The sequence below is a fragment of the Narcine bancroftii genome, chromosome 1, assembly GCF_036971445.1.
Source record: "Narcine bancroftii isolate sNarBan1 chromosome 1, sNarBan1.hap1, whole genome shotgun sequence".
NCBI classification, from domain to species: domain Eukaryota; kingdom Metazoa; phylum Chordata; class Chondrichthyes; order Torpediniformes; family Narcinidae; genus Narcine; species Narcine bancroftii.
Genome location: NC_091469.1, coordinates 291705532 through 291729982, shown reverse-complemented (window position 1 = coordinate 291729982; position 24451 = coordinate 291705532). Strand labels below are relative to the sequence as shown.

At 40.5% G+C, this 24451-nt stretch overlaps 1 protein-coding gene across 8 annotated transcripts in view; it reads right to left on the bottom strand.

Annotated features, from left to right (window-relative positions):
- Positions 1-24451, bottom strand: part of phrf1 (PHD and ring finger domains 1) — a 110074-nt gene that overhangs the window by 53963 nt on the left and 31660 nt on the right. For 6 of the 8 annotated variants that reach the window (XM_069903897.1, XM_069903902.1, XM_069903888.1 and 3 more), the window contains 4 exons: positions 22467-22601; positions 16896-17089; positions 13451-13534; positions 12920-13041 (listed from right to left, as the gene is read on the bottom strand). In XM_069903897.1, coding sequence (XP_069759998.1) covers positions 12920-13041; positions 13451-13534; positions 16896-17089; positions 22467-22601 — 535 coding nt within the window. Of the gene's footprint in view, positions 1-12919; positions 13042-13450; positions 13535-16774; positions 16850-16895; positions 17090-22466; positions 22602-24451 lie in introns of those variants that run through there. The other 2 variants (XM_069903939.1, XM_069903934.1) reach the window with 2 other exon arrangements.

The window sequence follows — 24451 nt, the reverse complement described above, 5'->3', positions numbered from 1 at the left end:
TGTCCAAATTGCATGAATTGTTGTTCCCATTTCCTTTTTACAGCGAAAACATCTGTCCGATACTGTTGGGTCCCATTTATTAAACTTTTGAGGTGTGATGTATAGCCTGTGTATCCAGTTATATTGCATCATGCGTAACCTCGTGTTTATTGTATTTCTCATAGTTCCGGAGCATAGCTTTTCCCATGTTTTATTCTTTATCTTTATGTTTAGATCTTGTTCCCATTTTTTAGGTTTACCGTTTGTTTTCTCGTTCTCCTTTTCTTGCAGTTTGATGTACATATTTGTTACAACTTTTAAAATTATCATTGTGTCTGTAATCACATATTCAAAATTGTTTCCGTCTGGTAACCTCAGACTGTTTCCCAATTTGTCCTTCAAGTAGGTTTTCAGTTGGTGGTATGCAAACACTGTATTGTGAGTTATATTATATTTATCCTTCATTTGTTCAAAGGATAATAATTTATTTCCCGAAAAACAATTTTCTATTCTTTTGATCCCTTTTCTCTCCCATTCTCTAAAGGAAAGGTTATCTATTGTGAAAGGAATTAGTTGATTTTGCGTCAATATTAGTTTTGGTAGTTGGTAATTTGTTTTATTCCTTTCTACATGAATCTTCTTCCAAATGTTGAGCAGATGATGCAATATCAGTGAATTCCTACCTTGCACCAATTTTTCATCCCATTTATATAGTATATGTTCAGGTATCTGCTCCCCTATTTTATCTAGTTCTAATCTGGTCCAATCTGGTTTTTCCCTTGTTTGATAAAAATCTGATAGGTATCTTAATTGTGTGGCTCTATAATAATTTTTAAAGTTTGGTAGTTGTAAGCCTCCTTGTTTGTACCATTCTGTTAATTTATCTAGTGCTATCCTCAGTTTCCCCCCTTTCCATAAGAATTTCCTTACTATTTTCTTTAACTCCTTGAAGAATTTCTCTGTTAGGTGAATTGGTAATGACTGAAATAGGTATTGTATCCTTGGGAAAATGTTCATTTTAATACAGTTTATCCTTCCTATCAGTGTTAGTGGTAAGTCTTTCCAATGCTCTAAGTCGTCTTGTAATTTTTTCATGAATGGATGATAATTTAGTTTATATAGATAGCCGAGATTTTTATTTAGTTGTATACCTAGGTATCGCATTGCTTGTGTTTGCCATCTAAATGGTGATTCTTTCTTGAACTTTGTAAAATTCGCATTATTCATTGGCATTGCTTCACTTTTATTTGCATTGATCTTGTACCCTGATACTTTTCCATATTCCTTCAATTTCCTATGTAATTCTTTTATTGATATTCCTGGTTCTGTTAAGTATATTATAACGTCATGTGCAAATAGACTGATTTTATATTCCTTCTCTTATTTTTATCCCTCTTATTTTATTTTCTGTTCTTATCAGTTCTGCTAGTGGTTCTATAGCTAACGCGAACAGTGAGGGAGATAGTGGATATCCCTGCCTTGTTGATCTGCTTAAGTTAAATTGTTTTGATATATATCCATTTACTGTCACTTTCGCCAATGGCCCCTTATATAATGCTTTAATCCAATTAATATATTTCTCTGGTAGGCTGAATTTTTGCAGTACTTTGAATAAATAATTCCATTCTACTCTGTCAAAGACCTTCTCTGCGTCTAAAGCAACCGCTACTGTTGGAGTTTTATTTCCTTCTACTGCATGAATTAAGTTAATAAATTTACAGATATTGTCCGTTGTTCATCTTTTTTTAATAAATCCAGTTTGGTCTAGATTTACTATTTTTGGTACATAGTCAGCCAATCTGTTTGCTAATAGTTTAGCTAATAATCTGTGTTAAGTAGAGATATTGGTCTATATGACGCTGGTGCTAGTGGATCTTTCCCTGTCTTTGGTATTACTGTAATTATTGCTGTTTTGCATGAATCTGGTATGTTTTGCGTTTTATCAATCTGGTTGATTACTTCCAGGAGGGGAGGAATTAATAAGTCTTTAAACGTTTTATAGAATTCTATTGGGAATCCATCCTCTCCTGGTGTTTTATTGTTCGGTAGTTTTTTTTAATATATCCTGTAATTCTTCTATTTCAAATGGTTTTATTAATTTATTTTGCTCCTCTGTTTGTAATTTCGGTAGTTCAATTTTAGTTAGAAATTCATCTATTTTGTCTTCTTTCCCTTCATTTTCAGTTTGATATAGTTGCTCGTAGAATTCCCTGAAGTTTTCATTGATCTCCGTTGGATTATATGTAATTTGTTTGTCCTTTTTCCTTAATGCCAATACTATTCTTTTAGTTTGTTCTGTCTTAAGCTGCCACGCTAGAATTTTGTGCGTTTTTTCTCCTAGCTCATATTTCAGTTTTGTCTTCATTATGTTTTTCTCCACCTTATATGTTTGTAGTATTTCATATTTTATTTTTTTGTTTGCCAATTCTCTTCTTTTAGGTGTATCTTCCTTTATTGCTAATTATTTTTCTATATTTGTTATTTCCCTTTCCAACTATTCTGTTTCCCGATTGTAGTCCTTCTTCATCGTAGTTACATAACTTATTATTTGCCCTCTGATGAACGCTTTCATTGTGTTCCATAGTATAAACTTATCTTTCACTGATTCCGTATTTATTTCAAAGTACATTTTAATTTGTCGTTCAATTAATTCTCTAAAATCCTGTGTTTTAAGTAGCATGGAGTTTATATATTCTTGGTGGGATGTCCTCTAGCTCTATTGCCAATAACAGGGGTGAGTGGTCCGATAATAGTCTAGCTTTATATTCCGTTTTCCTAACTCTCCCTTGAATGTGGGCTGATAACAGGAATAGGTCTATCCATGAGTATGTTTTGTGTCTACCCGAATAATATGAATATTCCTTTCCCTTTGGGTGTTGTTTTCTCCATATATCCAAAAGTTGCATTTCTTGCATCGATTTAATTATAAATTTGGTTACTTTGTTCTTTCTGTTAATTTTTTTCCCAGTTTTGTCCATATTTGAATCCAAATTCAGGTTGAAATCCCCTCCTATTAATATGTTCCCTTGCGTATCTGCTATCTTCAAAAAAATATCTTGCATAAACTTTTGATCTTCTTCGTTAGGTGAATATACATTGAGTAGATTCCAAAACTCCGAATATATCTGACATTTTATCATCACATATCTCCCTGCTGGATCTATTATTTCCTCTTCTATTTTAATTGGCACATTTTTACTAATTAATATAGCTACTCCTCTTGCTTTTGAATTATACGACGCTGCTGTTACATGTCCTACCCAATCTCTCTTTAATTTCTTGTGCTCCAATTCAGTTAAATGTGTTTCTTGCACAAATGCTATTTCAATTTTTTCTTTTTTCAGTAAATTTAGCAGTTTCTTCCTTTTGATTTGGTTATGTATTCCGTTAATATTTAAAGTCATATAGTTCAGCGTAGCCATTTCATACTTTGTTTATATTCCCTTTCCGTTTCTCCATCATCACCTTTCCTTCTTATCCATTTCTGCTTTCTTTTTTTGAACACATTATAAGACAACATTTCTAAAACATAAAATATTTCCACTATTCTCATATCTAAAATTCTTTTAACCCCAATAGTCCCTCCCCTTTCTGAGTTGCCCTTTGTCCCTTGTCGGGCAACCACATCTCCCCTCTCCATTTGGATTTGCTAAGCCGCTCGCAAGCGTCAACTGATTTCGCAGTGACTGTTATTCTTCCCCACCCAGCCCCCCCCCAGAAAAGATTTTAATCTTCATATATAACAAAGGTCACTCTCTTAATTCCCTCCTTACTTCCTTTCTTCCCTTTCTTTCCCTTCTTAGTTCTTACTTATACTCTATTTTATTTTAATATATACATATATAGTTTGTTGTCATTTTTGTTCTTGTTACATCTCTTCATCTCTCTGTCTGTTTTGTAGTTGTTCTGCAAATTTTCGTGCTTTTTCCGGATCCGAGAGTAGTTTGCCTTGCTGCCCCGGGATAACTATTTTAAGTACCGCTGGGTATTTTAACATAAATTTATAACCTTTTTTCCATAGGGTCGTTTTTGCTGCATTAAACTCCACCCTCTTCTTCAGGAGTTCAAAACTTATATCTGGATAGAAAATAATTTCTTGACCCTTGTATTCCAATGGTTTTTTGTCTTCTCTTATTTTTTTCATTGCCTTCTCCAATATATTTTCTCTTGTTGTATATCTTAGGAATTTTACTAGAATGGATCTTGGTTTTTGTTGTGGTTGTGGTTTAGGGGCTAATGTTCTGTGTGCCCTTTCTATTTCCATTCCTTCCTGTAATTCTGGTCTTCCTAGGACCCTGGGGATCCATTCTTTTATAAATTCTTTCATATTTTTGCTTTCTTCATCTTCCTTAAGGCCCACTATCTTTATATTGTTTCTCCTATTATAGTTTTCCATTATATCTATCTTCTGAGCTAACAGCTCCTGTGTTTCTTTAACTTTTTTATCAGATTCTTTTAATTTCTTTTTTAAGTCATCTACCTCCATTTCTATGGCTGTTTCTCGTTCTTCCACCTTGTCCACTCTTTTTCCTATATCTGACATGATCATCTCTAATCTATTCACTTTTTCTTCTGTACCTTTTATTCTTCTTTTTATTTCACTGAATTCTTGTGATTGCCATTCTTTTACTGTTTCCATATATTCTTTAAAAAAAAATATCCATGTACTGTCCCTTCCCTTCATCTTCCATTTCTCTGTGTTCTCCCTCCTCTTCTTCTGGCTCCACTCCAGGATCTGTGTCCTTTACCTCTGTCTCTTCTGATCTTCTTGTTGAGTTGTTTATTTTATTTTGTTGGGTATTTTTGTTTTTCTTATTTTTATTAGAAGTGTCTTGGTGTTGGTCTTCTTCCTCTGGGTTGGTCATCTGTTGTTTCTTTGATTTCCTATTTTTATTCTCTTTCTTCTTATTCTCGTTATTTTCTATGTTTTCCTGTTGAGAGTCTTGTTGTTGTGTTGTACTTGTCTGTTTCAGCTGTGGAGATTTACTCCTCAGCTGGTCCCCCTCCCGTCGGTGTTATTTTTGTCTTGCGCATCGCGCATGCGCGGTTGCGCACTTTTGTTTGGCTCCGTGAGCCATTTTTGTAGTCCTGAGTTCGGGGTTTCCACTGACCTCAGGGAGCGGGCTTCTCTCTTCTCGGCGGGCCTCCTCGTACCGGTAATGCCTTCACCTTCCTCCTCCAACGTCCTTCCTTCTTCTTTTCTTCCCGTTGTTTTTGGTTTTTCTTTCTTTGCTGCCATTTTCTCCACACTTTCACTTTCAATTTGTTATGGTTTCTGTGTTAGTGCCTTTGTCTTTTTCTCTACCTTTTTTTTTACTTTTCTGGAGAGGGCTGGAGTTCCCCTACCGGCCACTACTCCATCATGTGACTCCTCCCCAACCAACCACTGTTGAATCCATTTCACTACTTCATCATTAATACCTAATGCTTCCCCCTTCCTGACTAACATCTTATGGGGAACCTTGTGCACCAACAGACCTTGAAGAAGGCTAGGCCATCACACCAACACTTCTCAATCTTCCTCACTTTTACACTCTACATATCCTTTATTTTCAAAGTGAATGAGAAACTGCTCAATCTTCTCAACCCAGAAACCTAATCCCAAAAGCAATCATAGATTTACAGTGTTCAGTCATGTACATATGTGCACTCTCCAATGTACCAGGAAAGTCTTTACCTGATTGAGAGAAAGTGCATTTGAAGGACGAAACGTCATGACTAGCACTAAGCTCATGAAACAGCAATGAGCCCAACCCCATGTATATCTTAGGGAAAAGGATAACCTGCAGAATGTAGATACTTCAAAGACGTTTCTGCAAAATCCTCTAAATTCATAAATAGCACGGGTAAACGAATATCAGTGCCTTCTCCCAAGCATGCAGGGGCAGGATCAAAGCTCTGTCATGTTGAACCAGCTCCCTCCCATAAGCCATTGATGTCCACATGCCTAAAACCCAAATCTAAAACAAGTACTCTCTGCTAAGACTGTCATTCCCTACGCTGACTGAAGACCAGTTTGTGTCTAGTCTTTGTAGCAGGAATGCAGTCATACCAAGATGCCGACCTCAGAACACGTTTGCTAGTGAAGATTGAGTAGGAGTCAGATATGACTCTTCAAAGATTAACAACCAAATGCCAAAGCTTAATTAATCTGAAACACGACAGTAAAATGGTGGAAGCAGCAACACCCATCTTCAAGCGGTTGTGTCCAGACAGTCAAGTCAGCAGACCCCTTTAGACCTTGAGGGAAGCTAGTGTAGAAATGGCAGAAATATTTAAAATGCCCTTAGCCACATAGGTGTGGTGCCAGAGGATTGGAGGGTAGCACATGCTGTTCCATTCTTTAAAAAAAAGGCTCCAAAAATAACCCTGGAAATTATAGGCTGGTGAGTCTGATGCCAGTAGTAGGTAAATTATTGGAAGATGTTCTAAGAGATCAGATATACAATAATTTGGATAGCCAGAAACTGATTAGGGATAGGCAACATGGCTTTGTGCATGGTAGGTTGTGTTTAACCAATCTGATAAGTTTTTCAAGGAGGTTACCAAATAAGTTGATGAACATGGACTTCAGTAAGGTCTTTGACAAGGTCTCACATGGGAGGTTAGTCAGGAAGATTCAGATGCTTGGTTTTCATGAAGTAGTGATCTGGATTCAACAATGGCTGGATGGCAGAAGCCAAAGAGTAGTGATGGATGATTGCTTCTCAGACTGGAGGCCTGCGACTAGTGGTGTGTCTCAGGGATCAGTGCTGGGACCATTGTTGTTTGTCATCTATATCAATGATCTGAAGGATGATGTGGTAAATTGAATCAGCAAGTTTGTATAGGACACAAAGATTGGAGGCGTTGTGGACAGCGAAAAAGGTTTTCAAAGTTTGCAGAGGGATCTGGACCAGCAGGAAACGGGTTGAAAAATTGCAGATGGAATTTAACGCAGACAAGGGTGAGGTGTGCTAGGGCACCCTAAACAGAGTGAGCCCACCGTCACCAGGAGTGGGTGTTACTGATTCTTGGGACTTGAGTCATCAATTAACTAATCAAGTCACAGAGGTGTGAGATGGGTCGCAAGAGTTCCCTCGGGACCAAAGGCATTGTAAATACTATAAATAGTTCTCTAATTATAAATAAAAGGGTACGTTCTTTGGACTTGGGAAACACTGGTATCTGTCATTTTTCTCTGGGTCTAACAAGGTGGAAGCTTGTACCCCACACAAAACGTGCACAGCACAAATATTCAGCACATTTACATCATTCTAGCGATGAGGTGACAATGTCAGTCACAATGGAACTGCTGCAGGGTGTCCTCAAGCTGCAGCAGAAAAACTTCGAAGAAAGGCAAGTGAGGCTAAGTGACCAGCTGGCAGAGAAAATGTCAGTCCATTGTAGAAGGTGAGCCTGAAGTTAATTCAAATTCGGCAGATGCTTTAATGAGCTCTATCACCGAGTTCTCATTTGACCCAGAGTCAAGCACAGTTAAAACTTGGTTCAAAAAGTATGAAGACTTATTTGCAATTAACTTCCAAATTCAATGATGCCTGAAAAATTAGGCTGTTGTTTTGGAAGTTAGGCACTCGAGAACACAAGTGCTACACAAACTTCATTCTGCCAAAACTTCCCCATGAGCTCAGCTTCAGGGAAACACTTAACGTGTTGGCAGAGATATTAGGTGAGCAAACATCACAGTTCAAGATTCGGAATCAGTGCCTCAAAATGACTAAGAAAGATACCAAAAATTTTGTGACATATGCGAGTATGGTGAATCGACAGTGCAAGCATTTTAAACTCCCTACGCTGACTGAAGACCAGTTTGTGTCTAGTCTTTGTAGCAGGAATGCAGTCACACCAAGATGCCGACCTCAGAACACATCTGCTAGTGAAGACTGAGTAGGAGTCAGATATGACTCTTCAAAGATTAACAACCAAATGCCAAAGCTTAATTAATCTGAAACACGACAGTAAAATGGTGGAAGCAGCACTCCCATCTTCAAGCGGTTGTGTTCAGACAGTCAAGTCAGCAGACCCCTCTAGACAAAGGTGTATCCCGCCCAGCACCTATTGGAAATGCAATGAGTGGCACTACGTCGCGACTGCCTATACAGACGTCAACACTGCAGTAAATGCAAGTGCCTGGGGCATAAAGCGGAATGCTGTGGAGCTGGAAGACAGAAAACACCTGATAAGTTCGCGTCACCCTCAAAAGTGAAACCTATCACAGTGACTTTGAAGGTGGCTAACACCAAATGCAGAAAATATGTGAAAGTGGACATTAATGGGATCCCAATAAGGCTTCAAATTGATACAGGGTCTAACAATACCCTAATTATCAAAGAAATTGTGGAAAATGATTGGTCAGTCAGAGGTGACTCCAACTGAAAACACAGCACGGAACGCTTCCGGGGGAATCCTGGAGTTGTTAGGTTCAGTTGACTGTTCCATCAGCTTAAATGGTGCAGAAGTAAATGGAATACGTTATCTGGTAAAATGTCCTAACCTCGATCTCATGGGTCTCGAATGAATCGAAAGGTTGAATCTTCTAGACCGGCCACTCAATATTTGCCAGAAGTTGCAAGTAGTACATACCCCACCAGCGGAAAATATCCCACAAAAGTTGTTGGCACATCTACAGCAACGACATGCAATGGATTTTTCCGAAGTCCAAATGTGAAAACAACTTTCAAGCCAAAACAACCTGTCCATCTGCAACACTACAAGAAGTGGAGCAAGAAATGGAATGGCTACAACATGAAGGAGTAATCGAACAGGTCAACTGCTCATCATGGGCTGCACCTATTGTGGTGATGAAAAAAAGTTGAATGGTTCCATACATCCATGTGCTAATTCTCAACTGTCTGACTGCAGCATTGGATACCCATCAATAACCACTGCCATTGCCTGAGGACCTCTTCGCTAAGCAGAATGGTGTCAAATGCTTTGTGACGATCGACTTAGCAGAGGCTTAGCTACAAGTGGAGGGTGATGACGAATCCAAGGAATTGTTAACAATCAACGCACACCGTGGACTGTTCAGATACACGTGTCTACCATTCAGAGTGAAGACTGCTCCAGCTATCTTTCAACAGATCACAGACACGATGTTCCGGGAGCTGCAGTGTCCCTAGATGACATCCTGTTAATGGGAGCACAACCTTGAGAATTGTTTGATCATCTTGATTGCATTCTGACCTGCATCAAAGTTTAAGGTTTTTGCATGCGCCCAGAAAAATGCATTTTTCATCAAGTCAGTGAAATATCTTGGTTTCATCATTGACAAATATGGACAACGGCCAGATCCATAAAACACTGACGCTATCAAGCACATGCCTGAACCCACAGATGTGACCATGCTACATTCATTCCTGGGTCTTATCAGTCACTACAGTTCATTTCTGCCAGAGATGCACAAACTCCGTGATCCACTCAACAAGCTTCTTACCATGGGTAGCAAATGGAACTGGACATCAAAATATCAAGAGTCGTTCAATTGAGTTAAGTCGATGCTAAACTCGAACCTTCTTTTGATGCACTATGATCTAAACTTGGAGATTGTCGTAGCTTCAGATGCATCACAGTCTGGGGTGGGTGCAGTCATTACTCAATATTCCCAGGTGGGAATCAAAAGGCCATAGTACACGCAGCACAGTCTCTAACAGCAGCAGAGCGTAACTATGGATAAATTGAAAAGGAAGCTCTAGCAATCATTTGTGCAGTGAAGAAATTCCATAAAATGTTCTATGGATGGCAATGAACTCTTCTGACAAATCACAAGCCACTACTAGCAGTATTTGGTTCAAAGAAAGGAATTCCAATTTACACAGCAAACTGCAAAGATGGGCAACCATGCTTTTTGGTTATGACTTCAAAATTAAATACCTGATGACAAGTTTCCGGCAAGCAGATGCATTGTCACAACTCATTTGTGAGCAGGAAATAGAGCCGGAAGATTTTCTTATGGAACTCTCTGTAGAGGCAGAGGTCAACCAGGTATTCAAAGATATTATTAACTCACTACCAGTTAGAGCAGAAAGAGTCAGACAAGCAATGAGTAAAGACAACCTCCTGCAAGAGATAATGCATTATCATCATTCAGGGTGGCCAAAAACTTGTCCACGAATGGAAATCCAGCCATCCTCAAAAGATGAGATTCATTGGCAATCACTAATGGCTGTCTTTTGTTTACAGGAAGGATTGTGATTCCCAAAGCTCTGCAATCTACAATCCTCAAACAGTTTCACAGTGGACATCCTGGAACAAATAGAGGAAAAACACTTGCATGAAGCTATGTTTATTGACCTCTGATGGATGACCAGATTAAACAACTGACAGGGCAATGTATCCGATGTACCTCAACTGTGAAATTCCATTAAGACAAATCTACAATCCTGGCCTCAATCAAGCAGGCCATGAAATTGTCTTCATATTAACTATGCAGGACCAATTAATAGGGAGTACTACCTAATTGTAGTGGACCCATACTCTAAATGGCACAAGGACATCTTCTTCCCCACTGCCATCAGATTCCTGAATAATCAATGAACCAAAATCACTGCCTTACTTTTTGTGCCCTACTTTTTTTTATAGTAATGTTGTAAGACGGTTATAATATGAATGTTTGCTCTATGATGCTACCGCAAAACACTGAATTTCATGACTTGTTCATGACAATAAATTCTGATTTGATATTGGTGAAGCCATATTTGGAGTATTGTGTGCAGTTTTGGTCACCTAACTACAGGGATGATATCAATAAGATAGAAAGTGTGAAGAGAAAATCTACTAGAATGTTTCCCAGACTTCAGGAAAACTTAAACAGGTTAGGATTTTATTCCCTGAAGAATGAGGGGAAATTTGATAGCAATATTTAAAATTATGAGGGGGATAGACAGAATAAATGTAGACAGACAATTTCTACTGAGGGTAGGTGAGATACAAACCAGAGGATATGGGTTAGAAGTGAAAGGGGAAAAGTTTAGCAGGAACATGCGAGGGAACTTCTTCACAGAGGGTGGGCATGTGGAATGTCTGTCAACTGAGGTGGTAAATGCAGGCTCAATTTTACATTTAAGAAGCATTTGGACAGGTACATTGATGGGAAAGATATGGAGGGCTTTGGACTGGGTGCACCCCTGTAGGACTAGGCAAAAAAAATGGTTCAGCACAGACTAGAAGGGCTGAAGGGTCCTGTTTCTGTGCTGTTCTATGTTTCAACTCTACAAATCTCTGGTGAGACCACGCCTAAAGTATTGTGTTCAGTTCTCGTCACCTCATTAAAGGAAGGATGTGGAAGCTGTGGAGATGGTGCAGAGGAGATTTACCAGGTTGTTGTCTGATAGGAAAATAAGTCTTATGAGGCAAGGTTAGCAGAGCTCAGGCTTTTCTTTTTAGAACAAAGAAGGGTAAGAGGGTACTTAATAGTGTTCACAAGATTATGAGAGGCATAGATAAGGTAGACAGTCATTGCCTTTTTTCCCCAGGGCAAGAGTAGCAAACACCAGAGCACATCTGTAATAAGTGAAGGGAGAAAAATTTCAGGGATAAGTTTTTTTTTTAAAAACACAGAGATTGAGAATGCCTTGCCAGGGATGGTGGTGAAGACTGGAAAATAGGGGCATTTAAGAGACTCTTAGGCAGGCACTTATAAAAGAAAAATAGAGGGTTAATAGGTAGGAAGGTTTATTATTTTTTGATAGGAATATATAGGCCAGCACAACATCGAGAGCTGTAGGGCCTGTACTGTTCAGTTATGTTCTATGTTCTGGATTCATTTCAACTTTGTAACTCAATGTGAGATCACCAGTAACCCATTAGAAATTTGTGTCTATGCATATCCTAGTCTTAAATTTACTTTCTTGCAGTAATAACATAAAGCCAAAAATAATGTCAACATTTGAAACTGAAAACAATGTAATTAGTCAGCATGGGCCTTTTAGGCAGTGCTGCAAGTTCAGGATACAGCCACTCAGCTTCTATTGCAACCTTTCCTCCTCCATTTTCATTGTATTCCCTGGTGCACCAGGGGTATCTGTTAAAGACACATGTTTGTGTTCATTAGGTGTTAGAATACCTGGACTTTAAGGAGATGGGAATCAGAGCTAACCAAATACATTTGGCTCTATGTATTCAGCTGCAAGTTTCCATTGTTCTGGTCCCAATGATACACAGGACACTGTGTTCCCTTGAGACATCCTCCAAACCCCAGTGGTAAAACCTATGTGGTCCTCATTCACAAATCTCAGTGCAACTCTCTCCAGATGAGACGATTCCAGTTTAGTTAAGATACTGTTCGGGACTATAAACTTGTGCTTTAATTGCTGTATTTTTTGAGATGTAGCTAACTCTTGATGTTATCAAATGGAGGTGAGGCTTGCATTTATTACTGGTAAGCTGTTCTAACATGCCATTGAAACAATGATATTGTTTGAGGAGTTATTGCAAACACTGCAGTTATTCCTAGAGGAAATAATCTAACTGAATGAGATAATGGTATGGAACCAGCATGTTCTCAGGTTGTCAGGGCATAAAAGGGAGAGGCATGGTATTTAAATTTGGGTTGAGCAGATATGAACCTTGAACTTCAGAGCTGGCAGCATGAACTCTGAAGTAGTTCTGCAGTTAATTGTTTGCAATTATTGTCAAATTATTGTCTGTGCACTTAATTTCAGGAACATCAAAGACAAATCTATTTTGGGAGTGACATAAATAAGAACTGTCCTTCAACATGTTCACTACCTGAAGCAGAGACAATGCTGCCTACAGATAGACCCAAAGGTCAGACAACAGTGAGGGATTCAGTTCCCAGGGACATGGACTGAAATTTTCCTTTCAATGGTGCTAGCCTTTGGATTAACAACAGATCAGATAATAGCTTCCCACTATAATTAAAGCAATTGCCAACATCTCCATAGTATTACATCACCACCATGTCCAGCTGTTTACATACCCCGCATCACAACCGTCACAGAGGAGAAGGCTATCTTCCCGGTCACTTCGTCCACACACCTCACAGTTTGTCACGTCCTCTTGTTCCTCTTCATTGTCTTTATTCGGATTCTGAACTGGAAGCTTCAAAAGGAATTTCAGCTCTTAGCAATTAAGAATTTGATAAATCTTAGGCTAATAATTTCCTCATTGATATGCATGTGTCAGCTTTCCAGAGGGTGGGGATTGGTTATGGGAGAGGGAGTTACATCAGATTTACTTGTGCACATGAAATAACATATAGCAGACATTTGCTCTTGCATGTTCCAGTATTAAGGTTGTGTTAAGTAGAACTCTGAACATCAGGAGAGGAGAGGAATATCCCGAGTCTCTCTCGACTTGGGCAAAGTGTCAGAGAATGGCCTCTGAATCCCAACCATGCACCCAACCAATCAGCATCATTACCAAGCAGAATTCAGTGTGCTAAAAGACAAATGTCTTCTCTGTTTAAACAATCACGTATCAGCACAGGGAACAGTGCATGCCAACTCACCTTCTTTAAAACTGTCCCTCCGAAATGTGTGCGAACACAGATGTACTTGAACTTTATTCGGTCCACAGGGCACGAGTTGGCATTCTGTTGGAGAAGTAAATTTTAAACCCCATCAGGGATTTTCTTTTTGCTTTATAATTCTATGACTTGGTTCCTAAAGATTTATCCCAAGTGCTTCCAAGGACCTGCTCACCAAGATCTGTGCTTCCTCATCTTGGAGCAATAAAGACAGACACATTTCTTCAGCATCTTTCACCAGCCCAGAATGTCCCAGAGCTCTTCAAGCCCAACAAATGCTATCACTTGACCTTAAATGGATTGGTGGTGTCTTACAATGGAGTACTGTTACTGTGGCAAAAAATAAAGTTGCTCAACAGTTATCGATTCAATTTTTCAGGGAACAACCTCTTCTCTTGGACCAGAATCTGCACACCCATTCTCTGGCTGAAAACAAAATCCCTGATGCTTAATTTAACTTAATGTTTATAAATCTTGCATTTGCTCAAAGGAAAATGAATAAAATCTTGATTTACTAAAGGAGCAGTTAATCTAATGTCAAGAAACACAAGTCCTTCCCTCCTTAAGAATGAAAAGGAGGACAGATTAATGGAAGAAAATGTGATATACCCTAGGAGCCTGAAAAAGGACTACAATGTATATCAATGACCTGGATGTAGGTACTGTGGAGAAATGCCAACGTCTGTGTAGATACAAATTTCATGTGAAGCAAAAAGGGGAAGGAGGGGGGAGTAAAACATTTCAGCAGGAGGTAAAGAGGCAGTTGAAATGGTGGACATGTCAGATGAAATCTGATGTATTACATGAAAATATACATTTTGTTAGAAAGAATGTGGAATTATAAATTATAATTTCAACCTAAAGCAGAAAGGGATCCATGTTGGGACCATTATTGTTTGCTGTATACACCAATGATCTGGATGATAAGTTGTGAATTGGATCAGCAAATTTTCTGATGATACAAAGATAGGAGGCGCTGTGGACAGCGAGAAGAATTATCAAAGCTTGCAGAGGGATCTAGACCAGTAAGAATGGGCCAGAAAGTGGTAGATGGAGTTTAATGCAGACAAGTGTGAGGTGATGAATTTTGGAAGGGCAAACCAAGGTAGGAGATATACAGTAAATGATAAGGCACTGAGGAGTGCAGAGGAGCAGAGGGATCTAGGAGTGCAGATACATTGTTCCCTGAAGGTGGAGTCACAGGTGGACAAGGTTCTAAAGAATGCTTTTGGTATCTTAGCTTTTATAAATTAAATTATTGAGTACAGGAGTTAGGATGTTATGTTGAAGTTGTTTAAGACATTGGTATGACCAAATTTGGAATATTGTGTCCAGTTCTGGGCACCTAACTTACAGGAAGGATATCAATAAGATTGAAAGAGAGCAGAGATTTACTAGAATGTTGCTGGGTCTTCAGGGGTGAGGTACAGGGAAAGATTATTCCTTGGAGCAAAGAAGAATGTGGGGAGATTTGATCGAGTTTTACAAGATTATGAGGTATAGACAGAGTGAATGCGAATAGGCTTTTTATACTTAGATTGGTGGAGATAAATATGAGAGGCGATAGTTTTAAGCTGAAAGGGGAGGGGTTTAGGGGGAACATTAGGGGGAAACTTTTCAATCAGAAGGTGGTTGGAGTGTGGAATGAGCGGCCATCTGATTTGGTGAATGTGGGGTCAATCGTGTGTTTTAATACTAAATTGGATGTGAGAGGACTGGAGGGTTATAGTTTTGGTGCAGGTCAGTGGGACTAGGGAGATGATGGTTGGCACAGATTAGAAGGGACAAATGGCCTGTTTTCTGTGCAGTAGCATTCTATGGTTCTAAAGCATTGGCACAGCAGTAAATGTTTTAAAAAAACTCACCCCACCTTGGCTACACACTATTCACCCTCCTCCTGCCAGGAAGAATGCCTACGAGATGCCTTTTTGAGAGCAGCTTGTTGATAAGCCCAGTAAAGATTGGCTGTACTGGATTGGATGTTGTGTAATGCACCAAAGGTGATTAGAGAGCTTAGAGTAAAGGAGCCATTAGGGGTAGTGATCACAATATGATTGAGTTCAATTTGAGATTTAACAAAGGGAAACAGAAGTCAGAAGTGTTGATATTTCAGTGGAGTAAAGGGAATTACAGTGACATGGGTAAGAAACTGGCAAAAGTAGATTGGAAGGGGACAGTAGTAGGGAAAACGGCAGAGCAGAAATGGATAGAGTTTCTGCAAGAAATGAAGAAGGTGCAGGATAAATACAGAATCAGAATTGGGTTTATTGTCATGAACGTGTCACAAAATGTTCTGCAGCAGTTGTACTGTACAACTTGCTATATATTAGTTCCGTACATACAATATTTAAAAATAAATAATTAGTGCAAAAGGACAGAAAAAAAGTGAAGCAAATTCTTTTGGTACATTGTCCATTCAGAAATCTGATGGCCAGGTGGGAGTGAGCTGTTTTTGTAACATTAGGTGTGTGTCCTCAGGCTCCTATACCCCCTTCCTGATGGTAGCAGTGTGAAGAGGGCATGGCCTAGGTGGTGGAGATCTTTGAGGATAGAGGCTCCAATTGAGGTGTACATGTGGGATGAAGGTTGGGAATGCAGAGATGAATGTATACAAATCTTTGAAGGTGATAGAGCACAATTTTATTAACATGCATGATCTGGGCAGTGCCAGCAAGGGCATTACACATCCCTACTGTCTCTAAGGCAGGTGATGGTGAGCTGCCTTCATGAACTAATGCAGTCCTTCTTGTGACAAGGCAATTCCAGGATTTGGTTTCAGAGAAGATGAGGAAATGGCAATATATTTCCAATCTAGGACAGTATGTGATTTAGGAGAAAAAGTATTCATCAAATTGAAGTTAAACTTTTAAATTTTATTTACAAAATGGTAAAAGTGGATTCCAAGCATTGAAACGCATGCTGCCCAATTACACCCAATTATCCTACCAACCCCATGTATTTTTGAAGGTTGGAGCACCCAGGGAAATCTCCTGCAGGTCATGGAGAGAGCGTACAATTCTAATTCATGTCACTGCACTGCAATAGTGTTGCACTAACCGTGCCATCCCAGTTGGAGCATTATATTCCATTTCAGACAAAGCATGTCACCAAGGATATCATTGAACCACAGAACATTACAGCACAGAAAAAGGCCCCTTCAGGCCTTGTAGTATTTGCCAAAGTATTTGTTTTCCTAGTCCCACTGATTTGCACCCAGTCCATAACTCAGCACAAGAACAGGCCCTTCATCCCATTGTGTCTGTGCTGACCATCATGCCCAAATTAAAATAAAACTCCGTTGCTTACACCAAGATTTGGAGCGAAAGTTTTCTGGAACAGTTCCAAGGATGATGGTGATGTCGTCATTGCTTGGAGGTTTGTAAATTTAGTAACAGTTTCACAAACGTTAGTGGCTCAGAGCACTCACCTTTGCCCATTCAAGGATGCAATCAAGGCAAAAGTAATGCATACAGCTCTCTGGAGTTCCAATAGCCTGGTCACGGAAAACATTGAGACAGATTGGGCAATTCTCGCCCTCCTCATCAGAGCCACTTGCCCACTTCTCTCCAGAGCCAGGTTTCTCAGTGTCCATTCCTTCAGCACCATCAGCCTCTTCGTCATCTTCAAAGTCACAACAAAAGATCAATGACATTCAAATGAATCAACTTTCAATCCCAGTTGGGCACAACAGTGAAAGCAAACAAATTACTGCCTGCATTTATCACCCATCTTTAATATTGTGGTCAGTTCCAGAGAACCTAGATAAAAATGTTATTCCAATCAACTCTGACACCAAGCACAAAAAGAGTTAACAGTCAAGAATTCATTCCTGATAAATGTTATTTTTTTGTAATTTGAAATTTTTAAATTTTATTTATAGCACGGCAGAAGCCAATTCCAGACATTTAAATCCGTGCCACCAAATTACACCCTCAACCCCTTTATGTTTTCTATGGTGGGAGGAAACTGGAACACCCAGAGGAAACCCATGCAGAAATGGGAGAATGTACAAACTCTTTACAGACAGTGCCAGATTTAAACCAAGGTCACTGGCACTGTAATAGCATCACTCTTAACCCAAGGTGACCTTCAAATAGCAAGGCACTATAAGATCATGAGATAGGAGCAGAATTAGGCTAGACAATCCATCGGGTCTGTTCCACCATTCAAATAATGGCTGATGTATTCTACCTCTCAACCCTATTCTCCTGCCTTCTACCTATAGCCTGTGACCCCTTACTAATTAAGAATCTTATCAACCTCTGCTTTAAATCTACTCGATGATGTGGAAACCACAGCTGTCTATGGCAGGAATTCCACAGATTCACCACCCTCTGGCTGTAATGCCTCTTCTCTGTTCTCAAGGAACATTTATTTATTCTGAGATTTTATCCTCTGGTCCTAGATCAGTGGTTCTCAATTTTTTCCTTTCCACTCCTATACTATTGGTGATGAATGGGAAGGGAAGGTTGAGAATCACTGCTCTAGACCCAATTGTTATTGAAATATTTTGCTTGAGAAAAATTGTCATTGGCCCATTTCCTTTGGTGTTCTGAAACCGTGCACATAACAAGTCAATTAGATACAATTAAAACAGTGGTTTTCAAACTTTTTCTTTCCACCCACATACCTCCTTAAGCAATCCTTTACTAATCACAGAGCACCTATGGTATAGGGAACACTTAAAGTGGGATGTGAGTGGAAAGGAAAAGGTTGAGAACCACTGAATTAGCACCAAGCAGTAGCAGCATGAGAGGTCTGTTAAGGGCTTCATTCAGGAGCCTGATGGCTGCAGGGAACAAAATAGTAGTGCACAAAAAGTAAGGCAGTGTCCCTGTGCCACTGAGTGCTCGTCTTTAGGCTCTTGCACCTCCTTTCCGATGAAAGCAGAGTGAAGAGGGCATAGTCTGGGTGGTGGGGTCTTTGAGGCTGCTTTTTTAAGACACCACCTCAAGTACATGTCCTCGATGGAGTGAAGTCTGGTGTCTGTGATGTCACAGGCCAAGTTAACAGCCCTCTGGAGTTTATTCTTGTCCTGAGATTTGGCGCCTCCATACCAGACAGTGATACAACCAGCCAGAATGTTCTCCACACACCACCTGTAGAGGCTTTTGAGAGTCTTCGGTGACATACCGGATCTCCTCAAGTATCTCACAAAGTATAGCCACTGACAAGCCTTCTTCGTGATTGCATCAATGTAGAGGCTCCAGGACAGATCCTCAGAGATGATGACACCCAGGAATTTGAAGTTCTTGACCCTCTCCACTAATGAGTCCTCGATGAGGTCTGGGTCGTGTTCCCCTGACTCCCTCCTGAAGTCTATAGTCATCTCCTTGGTTTTGCAGTCATTACACCATTCAACAAGCTGATCTATCTCCCTCCTGTACGCTTTCTCATTGCTGTTCGTGATTCTGCCAACAACTGTGTTATCATAGACAAACTCATTGATGGCATTGAAATTGTGCCTAGCCACACAGTCATGGGTGTATAACGAGCAAAGAAGTGGGCTAAGCACACATCTTTGGGGTGTGCTTGTATTGATAATCAGGGAGAAGGAGACGTTGCTTCCAATTCATACTGACTGTGGTCTTCCGATGAGAAAGTCAAGGATCCAGTTACAGAGGGGGGTACAGAGGCCTTGAGTTTGTTGCTTCTTGATCAGCACTGAGGGAATAATGGCATTGAAGGCTGGCCTGTAGTTGATGAAGAGCAGCCATATATATGAGTTTCTGTTTTCAAGGTGATCCAGAGCTGAGTGGACAGTCAGTGATATTGCAACTGCTGTGGACCGATTGTGATGATGGGGGAATTGCAGTGGGTCCAGACCTTTACTTAGGTCCATGTTAATTCTGGCCATGACCAGCCTCTCAAAGCATTTCATCACAGTAGAAGTTAGTGTTACTGGACGATAGTTGTTGAGACAGCTCACACTGCTCTTCTTGAGCACCTGAATGATTGATGCCCTTTTGAATGAGATCGCCCCTCATCCTTCTAACTCTAGCGAGAATTGGCCCAGAGCATCAAACACTCTTTATAACCCTCTCATGCCCAAGATCATTCTTGTAAATCTCTTTTGGACCCTATCCAGCGCCAGTACATCATGTCTTAGATATAACACAAAAATCTACATCATAGTACTGGCCCCTTGGCCACAGTGCTGTGCCAACATAATAACCTACTCAAATAACTGCCTAGAATTTCCCTACTGCATAACACGCCGTTTTTCTCAGTTCCATGAACCCATCTAGTCTCTTAAAAGATCCTATTGCACCTGCCTCCACCACTGATGCCACCAGTGCATTCCATGCACCGTCTGTGAAGAACCTACCTCTAATATCCCCCTATACCCAAGCCCTGGGAAAATGTCTCTGGCCATCAACATGATCAATGCCTTTTATCATCCATCACTGCAAGGAAAAAAGACAAAGTTCTCTCAACCTAATCTCATGAGGCCTGTTCTCCAATCCAAGCAACATCCTTGTAAATCTCCACTACACCCTCTCTAAAGGGTGCATTAAATTCCATATGCCATTTTTCAGCCCACTTTTTCCAGCTGGTCCAGATCCCTCTGCAGGCTTTGAAATCCTTCCTTGCTATCCACCACACCTCTAATCTTAGTGTCATCTGCAAACTTCCTGATCCAAATTACCATACTATCATCCAGATCATTGATATAGATAACAAACAACAATGGTTCCAGCACAGATTCATGAGGCACCACTAGTCACAGGCCTCCAGTCAGAGAGGCAATCATCCATTACCATTCACTGGCTTCTCCTGTACACCCAATGTGGGATCCAGTTCACTATCTGACCATAAATACTTTGCTTCATCAGTCGGGGACATTTGAGTATAATTTGAGAAGTCATGTTACAGTTGTTTAAAACTTTGGTTGGGCCACACTACATGAAGGATGTGGAGGCTTTGGAGAGAATACAGAAGAGGTTCATCAGAAGCTGTCTGGATTATAGAGTACTAGATACAAGGGAAAAATGGGAAAACTATATATTTTCTCTGGACTGTCAGAATACTACAATATTGATTTTTTTTTCCAAATTACTTTACATTTTACACTCTCTTTGTCTTTTAATCTGTGTGTGTCTTAGTTAGGCATTGGAAGAGCGAATCACAGTCAACCATAAAATTTGCATATCCGACACCTGCAAACTCCCAAGGTGCCAGATAATGGGGATTTTACTGTAGCTAATGGCTTGAAGTATAGGTTGAAATTCCTATAGTCTGGCATATTTTGAACCTGTAGTGCAGATCTATACTCATTAAATAGTTCCAACAAAGATCTGGACCAATCTTTAGCTTAGTATCTTATTATTATTATATTATCTCAGCTAAGTTTCCAGCTTGCTCAAACTTGGTATTGTAGACAGTTCTCTGAACTCTCAGCTTCCATTTCCCCATAAATATCCCACCATGCTGATAATAAACAGTTCTGCTGCTTAAAGGAAGATGATCATGGGACAATTTCTGTGGTGCCAGACTCGAGAGTTCCGACCTGTATTTTAATGACTATGGCATTGTTTGCCAGAGCATTTCAGAAGAGCTCAATTTTCACTCTTCTCAACCGTACATGGAACATAACAGAGAGGGCTTGCCTTGGACCTCCACCCCATAAAATGATAAAATGATAAGAGGACAAAATGACTTGATCCAGTATGTAAAAGTAGATGACACATTTTTCTTGTTTATTTTCATTGCGTCATGACATTGTTTAATGGTTTTATTGTATTGTATATGTTGAACGTTTAATGGGTTTGGAGGGGGGTGGGTAGGGGGGAAAAAAGGGGAGAAAATGCCACTGTGTATATTTAAGAGGGAAATGTTTCTATGTATTTTGATTGATATGGTTCAGTGTGAAAAATAAAAAAATTTCAAAAAATTTCACTCTTCTCAGATTGCAGAGGGACCCAATCTATAGCACAGAGGGACAGAGCCCTAAAACAATGCTCTTGTGTCACATTCATGTTGAACGACACCTTGTAGTGCCCTCAGGAGCCAATGGAGACGGGATGACTAGGGCCGTGGCACCGCCTTCATAATGCACGGCAGAGCAGTGGCTGTCTTCCCTACCGATAATCCCCCATGCAGCTTGAACCACTCTGTGTTTCCCAGAATGGTTCCAGCTGTGTGGGGGATTATGGGTAGGAAGATGGCCATTGCTCTGCTACATTTTGAGCTGCTGACGAGTGGCTTTGAAGGCCGAAGCCCGCACCAGCCACCCTCTGATGGCCCCCGCAGGCCCCCCCGCCCTGACGGCTCCTGCCGGCCCCCCCTGCCTTGAGGGGTGAGTGGGTGGGAGATAGAGGGGAGATGGGGGGGGGTGGGCTGATGATGTTGCTTGCAGCGGCTATACATTCATGAGGATGACAGAGTGCAGCACTCCACTGATGATCCTTCCCCAAGAAGGATTGCAGTCGGTGCCTTGGAGCCAGCCACAGTGCATTCATAGAAGCAAGTCTCTTGATACAAGGGCAAGGACCTCTGCGTTTACAGTCAGGCTTTTTCACTACATGAAAGGGCCTTGTGTCAGATCACAGGCAACCAGGTACAACCAGTCTGAAAGGGAGTAGTTAAAACTATAGGGCAGAGATCCTGTTCTCCATCACCACTCAAGAGCATCTACCAGAGCAAGTGTGATCAGGGCAGAATCAGGTTCCGTAATGTTGGTTCAGTTGGTTCTCACTTGTACACAGATCAATGGGTCACACACCAGAGGAAACCCAATGACAGAACCACACCAGCCTTTACAGTAACCTGTCATCTGGCACCAATCAAATCTCAATGCTGCAGGACTGGAGCTTCCATATCTTACTTTCAAGCTCAAAAGTGCAACTTACATTTCAAAAAAGCTTTTTTTTGCTATCGCATTAATACACCTGAAAACACCAAGCACTGCTACAAATTTCAAATCCGCGACAATCTGATCAATTAACACGAGTACATGGTTTAAAATTAACCAAATGGCAAATTAAATGATATCTACCTTCCTCTGCATCTTCATCTTCTTCTTCCTCATCGTCATCATCCTCTAGGTCATCATCTTCAGCTCCTTCTGCATCATCATCTTCATCTGTTTCGCCCTCATCCACGTCATCACCATCTTCACTACTGGACTCCTCTAAGCAAAGGGATCATTCAGTACTTTACAAAGAGCATTGTGTTTGGAATCCCATCCTCCTCTTCTGCGGGAACGTGGACAACCCGTAGTCCAAGTTTGGCCAGATTAGCAAAATCTCTATGCAACAGCAAAGGCCAAGTAAAACAGCAAGCTCCCTTAGCAGAACAAGCATATTTTGTGGATATGTTTAGTGTGGAACAGGATAAACAGGAGTGGGAGAAGAGGGAGGTAACTAAAGACAACCCCGGGCTTGTATGCTTCAGTAATAAAGAGGGGCTAGCAATCCGTCCAGACCAGGTACACCCCAGAACATTGTGGGAAGGCAAGAAGGAAAAGGTTGGGGCCTTGACAAACATTTTTAACATGAAGACTGGAGGATGGCAAATGTGGTGCCATTATTTAAAAAGGGCTGTAAGGATAATCCAGGTAACTATAGACCCGTCATTCTCATTTCAATGGTTGGGAAACATCTGGAGAGGATCAGAGAGAGAGAATCTATCATCAGTTGAATAGCACGGGAAAATGAATTTGTTTGAGGGGAAATCGTGTCTCAAGAGCGAGATAATTTTTGAAGCGGTAACAAAGAGGCTACATGAGAATAAGGTCATTGATGTTATTTAAGTAGATTTTAGTGAAGCATGTGATAAGGTTACACATGTTAGGTTGTTATAGGCTTACTAGATAGGAGGCCATATGTATAAAAATTTGGTAGTGACAGGAATCAGAAAGGTTTGTAGAGGGCAGTTTTTCAGAAAAGAAGGGCGTGACCAGTGGAGTGCCATCAAGGTTTGGTATTAGGTCCCTTGTTTTTTGTAATATACATAATGATTTGGACATTTACTGATGACACAAAAATGTGCTTATGGATTGCAATCCATTCTAGGCCAAGAAATAGTACATGCAGTTCAATTCAGAGAAGTATGAGGTGTTAAATTTGGGTAAATGGAACCATGGCAGGACTTATTCTGTTAATGGCAGTGACCTAGAGTGCTGTGGAGCAGAGGGACCAAGGCGTGCAGGTACGTAGTTCTTTGAAGGTGACAGGAAATGTAGGCAGAGTAGTGAGGAGTGTTTGGGATGCTTACTTTCATCAGTCGGGGCAATGAATACAAGTGTTGGGACATCATATTGAAGTTATAGAAGTTGCTGATGAGGCCACACTTGGAATAGTGTGGCATTTTGGTCACCTAGCTTTTGAAAGGATGTGATTGAAGTTGTTGTTAGGATTAGGGAAGTTCCATTCATGAGAGCAATTTTCCTTATAACAGATTGAGAAGAGATCTTATTGGGAGCATAGATAAGGTGAATACTGACAGTCTGTTTCCCAGGGTGGGAGAAGCTAAGTTGATAGGGCATAACTATAAGTGAGAGCAGTGGGGTTTCGAAGGGGCATGAGGGGTTCATTTCTTCTCTCAAGAGGGGTTCATTTCTTCTCTCAAGAGGATGGTGGGCATACAAAACAAGCTGCCAGACAGAGTGGTGGAGGCAGGTATGTTAGCTTCCCTTAAGAATCACTTGGATAACTACTCTGATGGGAGGGGATTGGAGGAGTTGGGCCCGATAAGGGCAAGTGGGATTAAAGCAGATTTGGTATGGACAAGCTGGGCCTGCAGGCTTGTTTCCATACTATAAGATTCAGGGTATCAAAATGGATTGACAATGGCAGGATGGTAGTCACTACACGCAGATTATAGATTATTCTGGAGGGTTAGATCAATTGTGGTGGAGGCAGGCTTATGACCAAGGATGTGCCACCAGGATTGGTGTTGGGTCCACTGCTGTTTATCATCTACATTGACTATTTGAATTTCCACTGAGGTGAATGGTGAAAGGGGAGGTTTAGGAGGAAA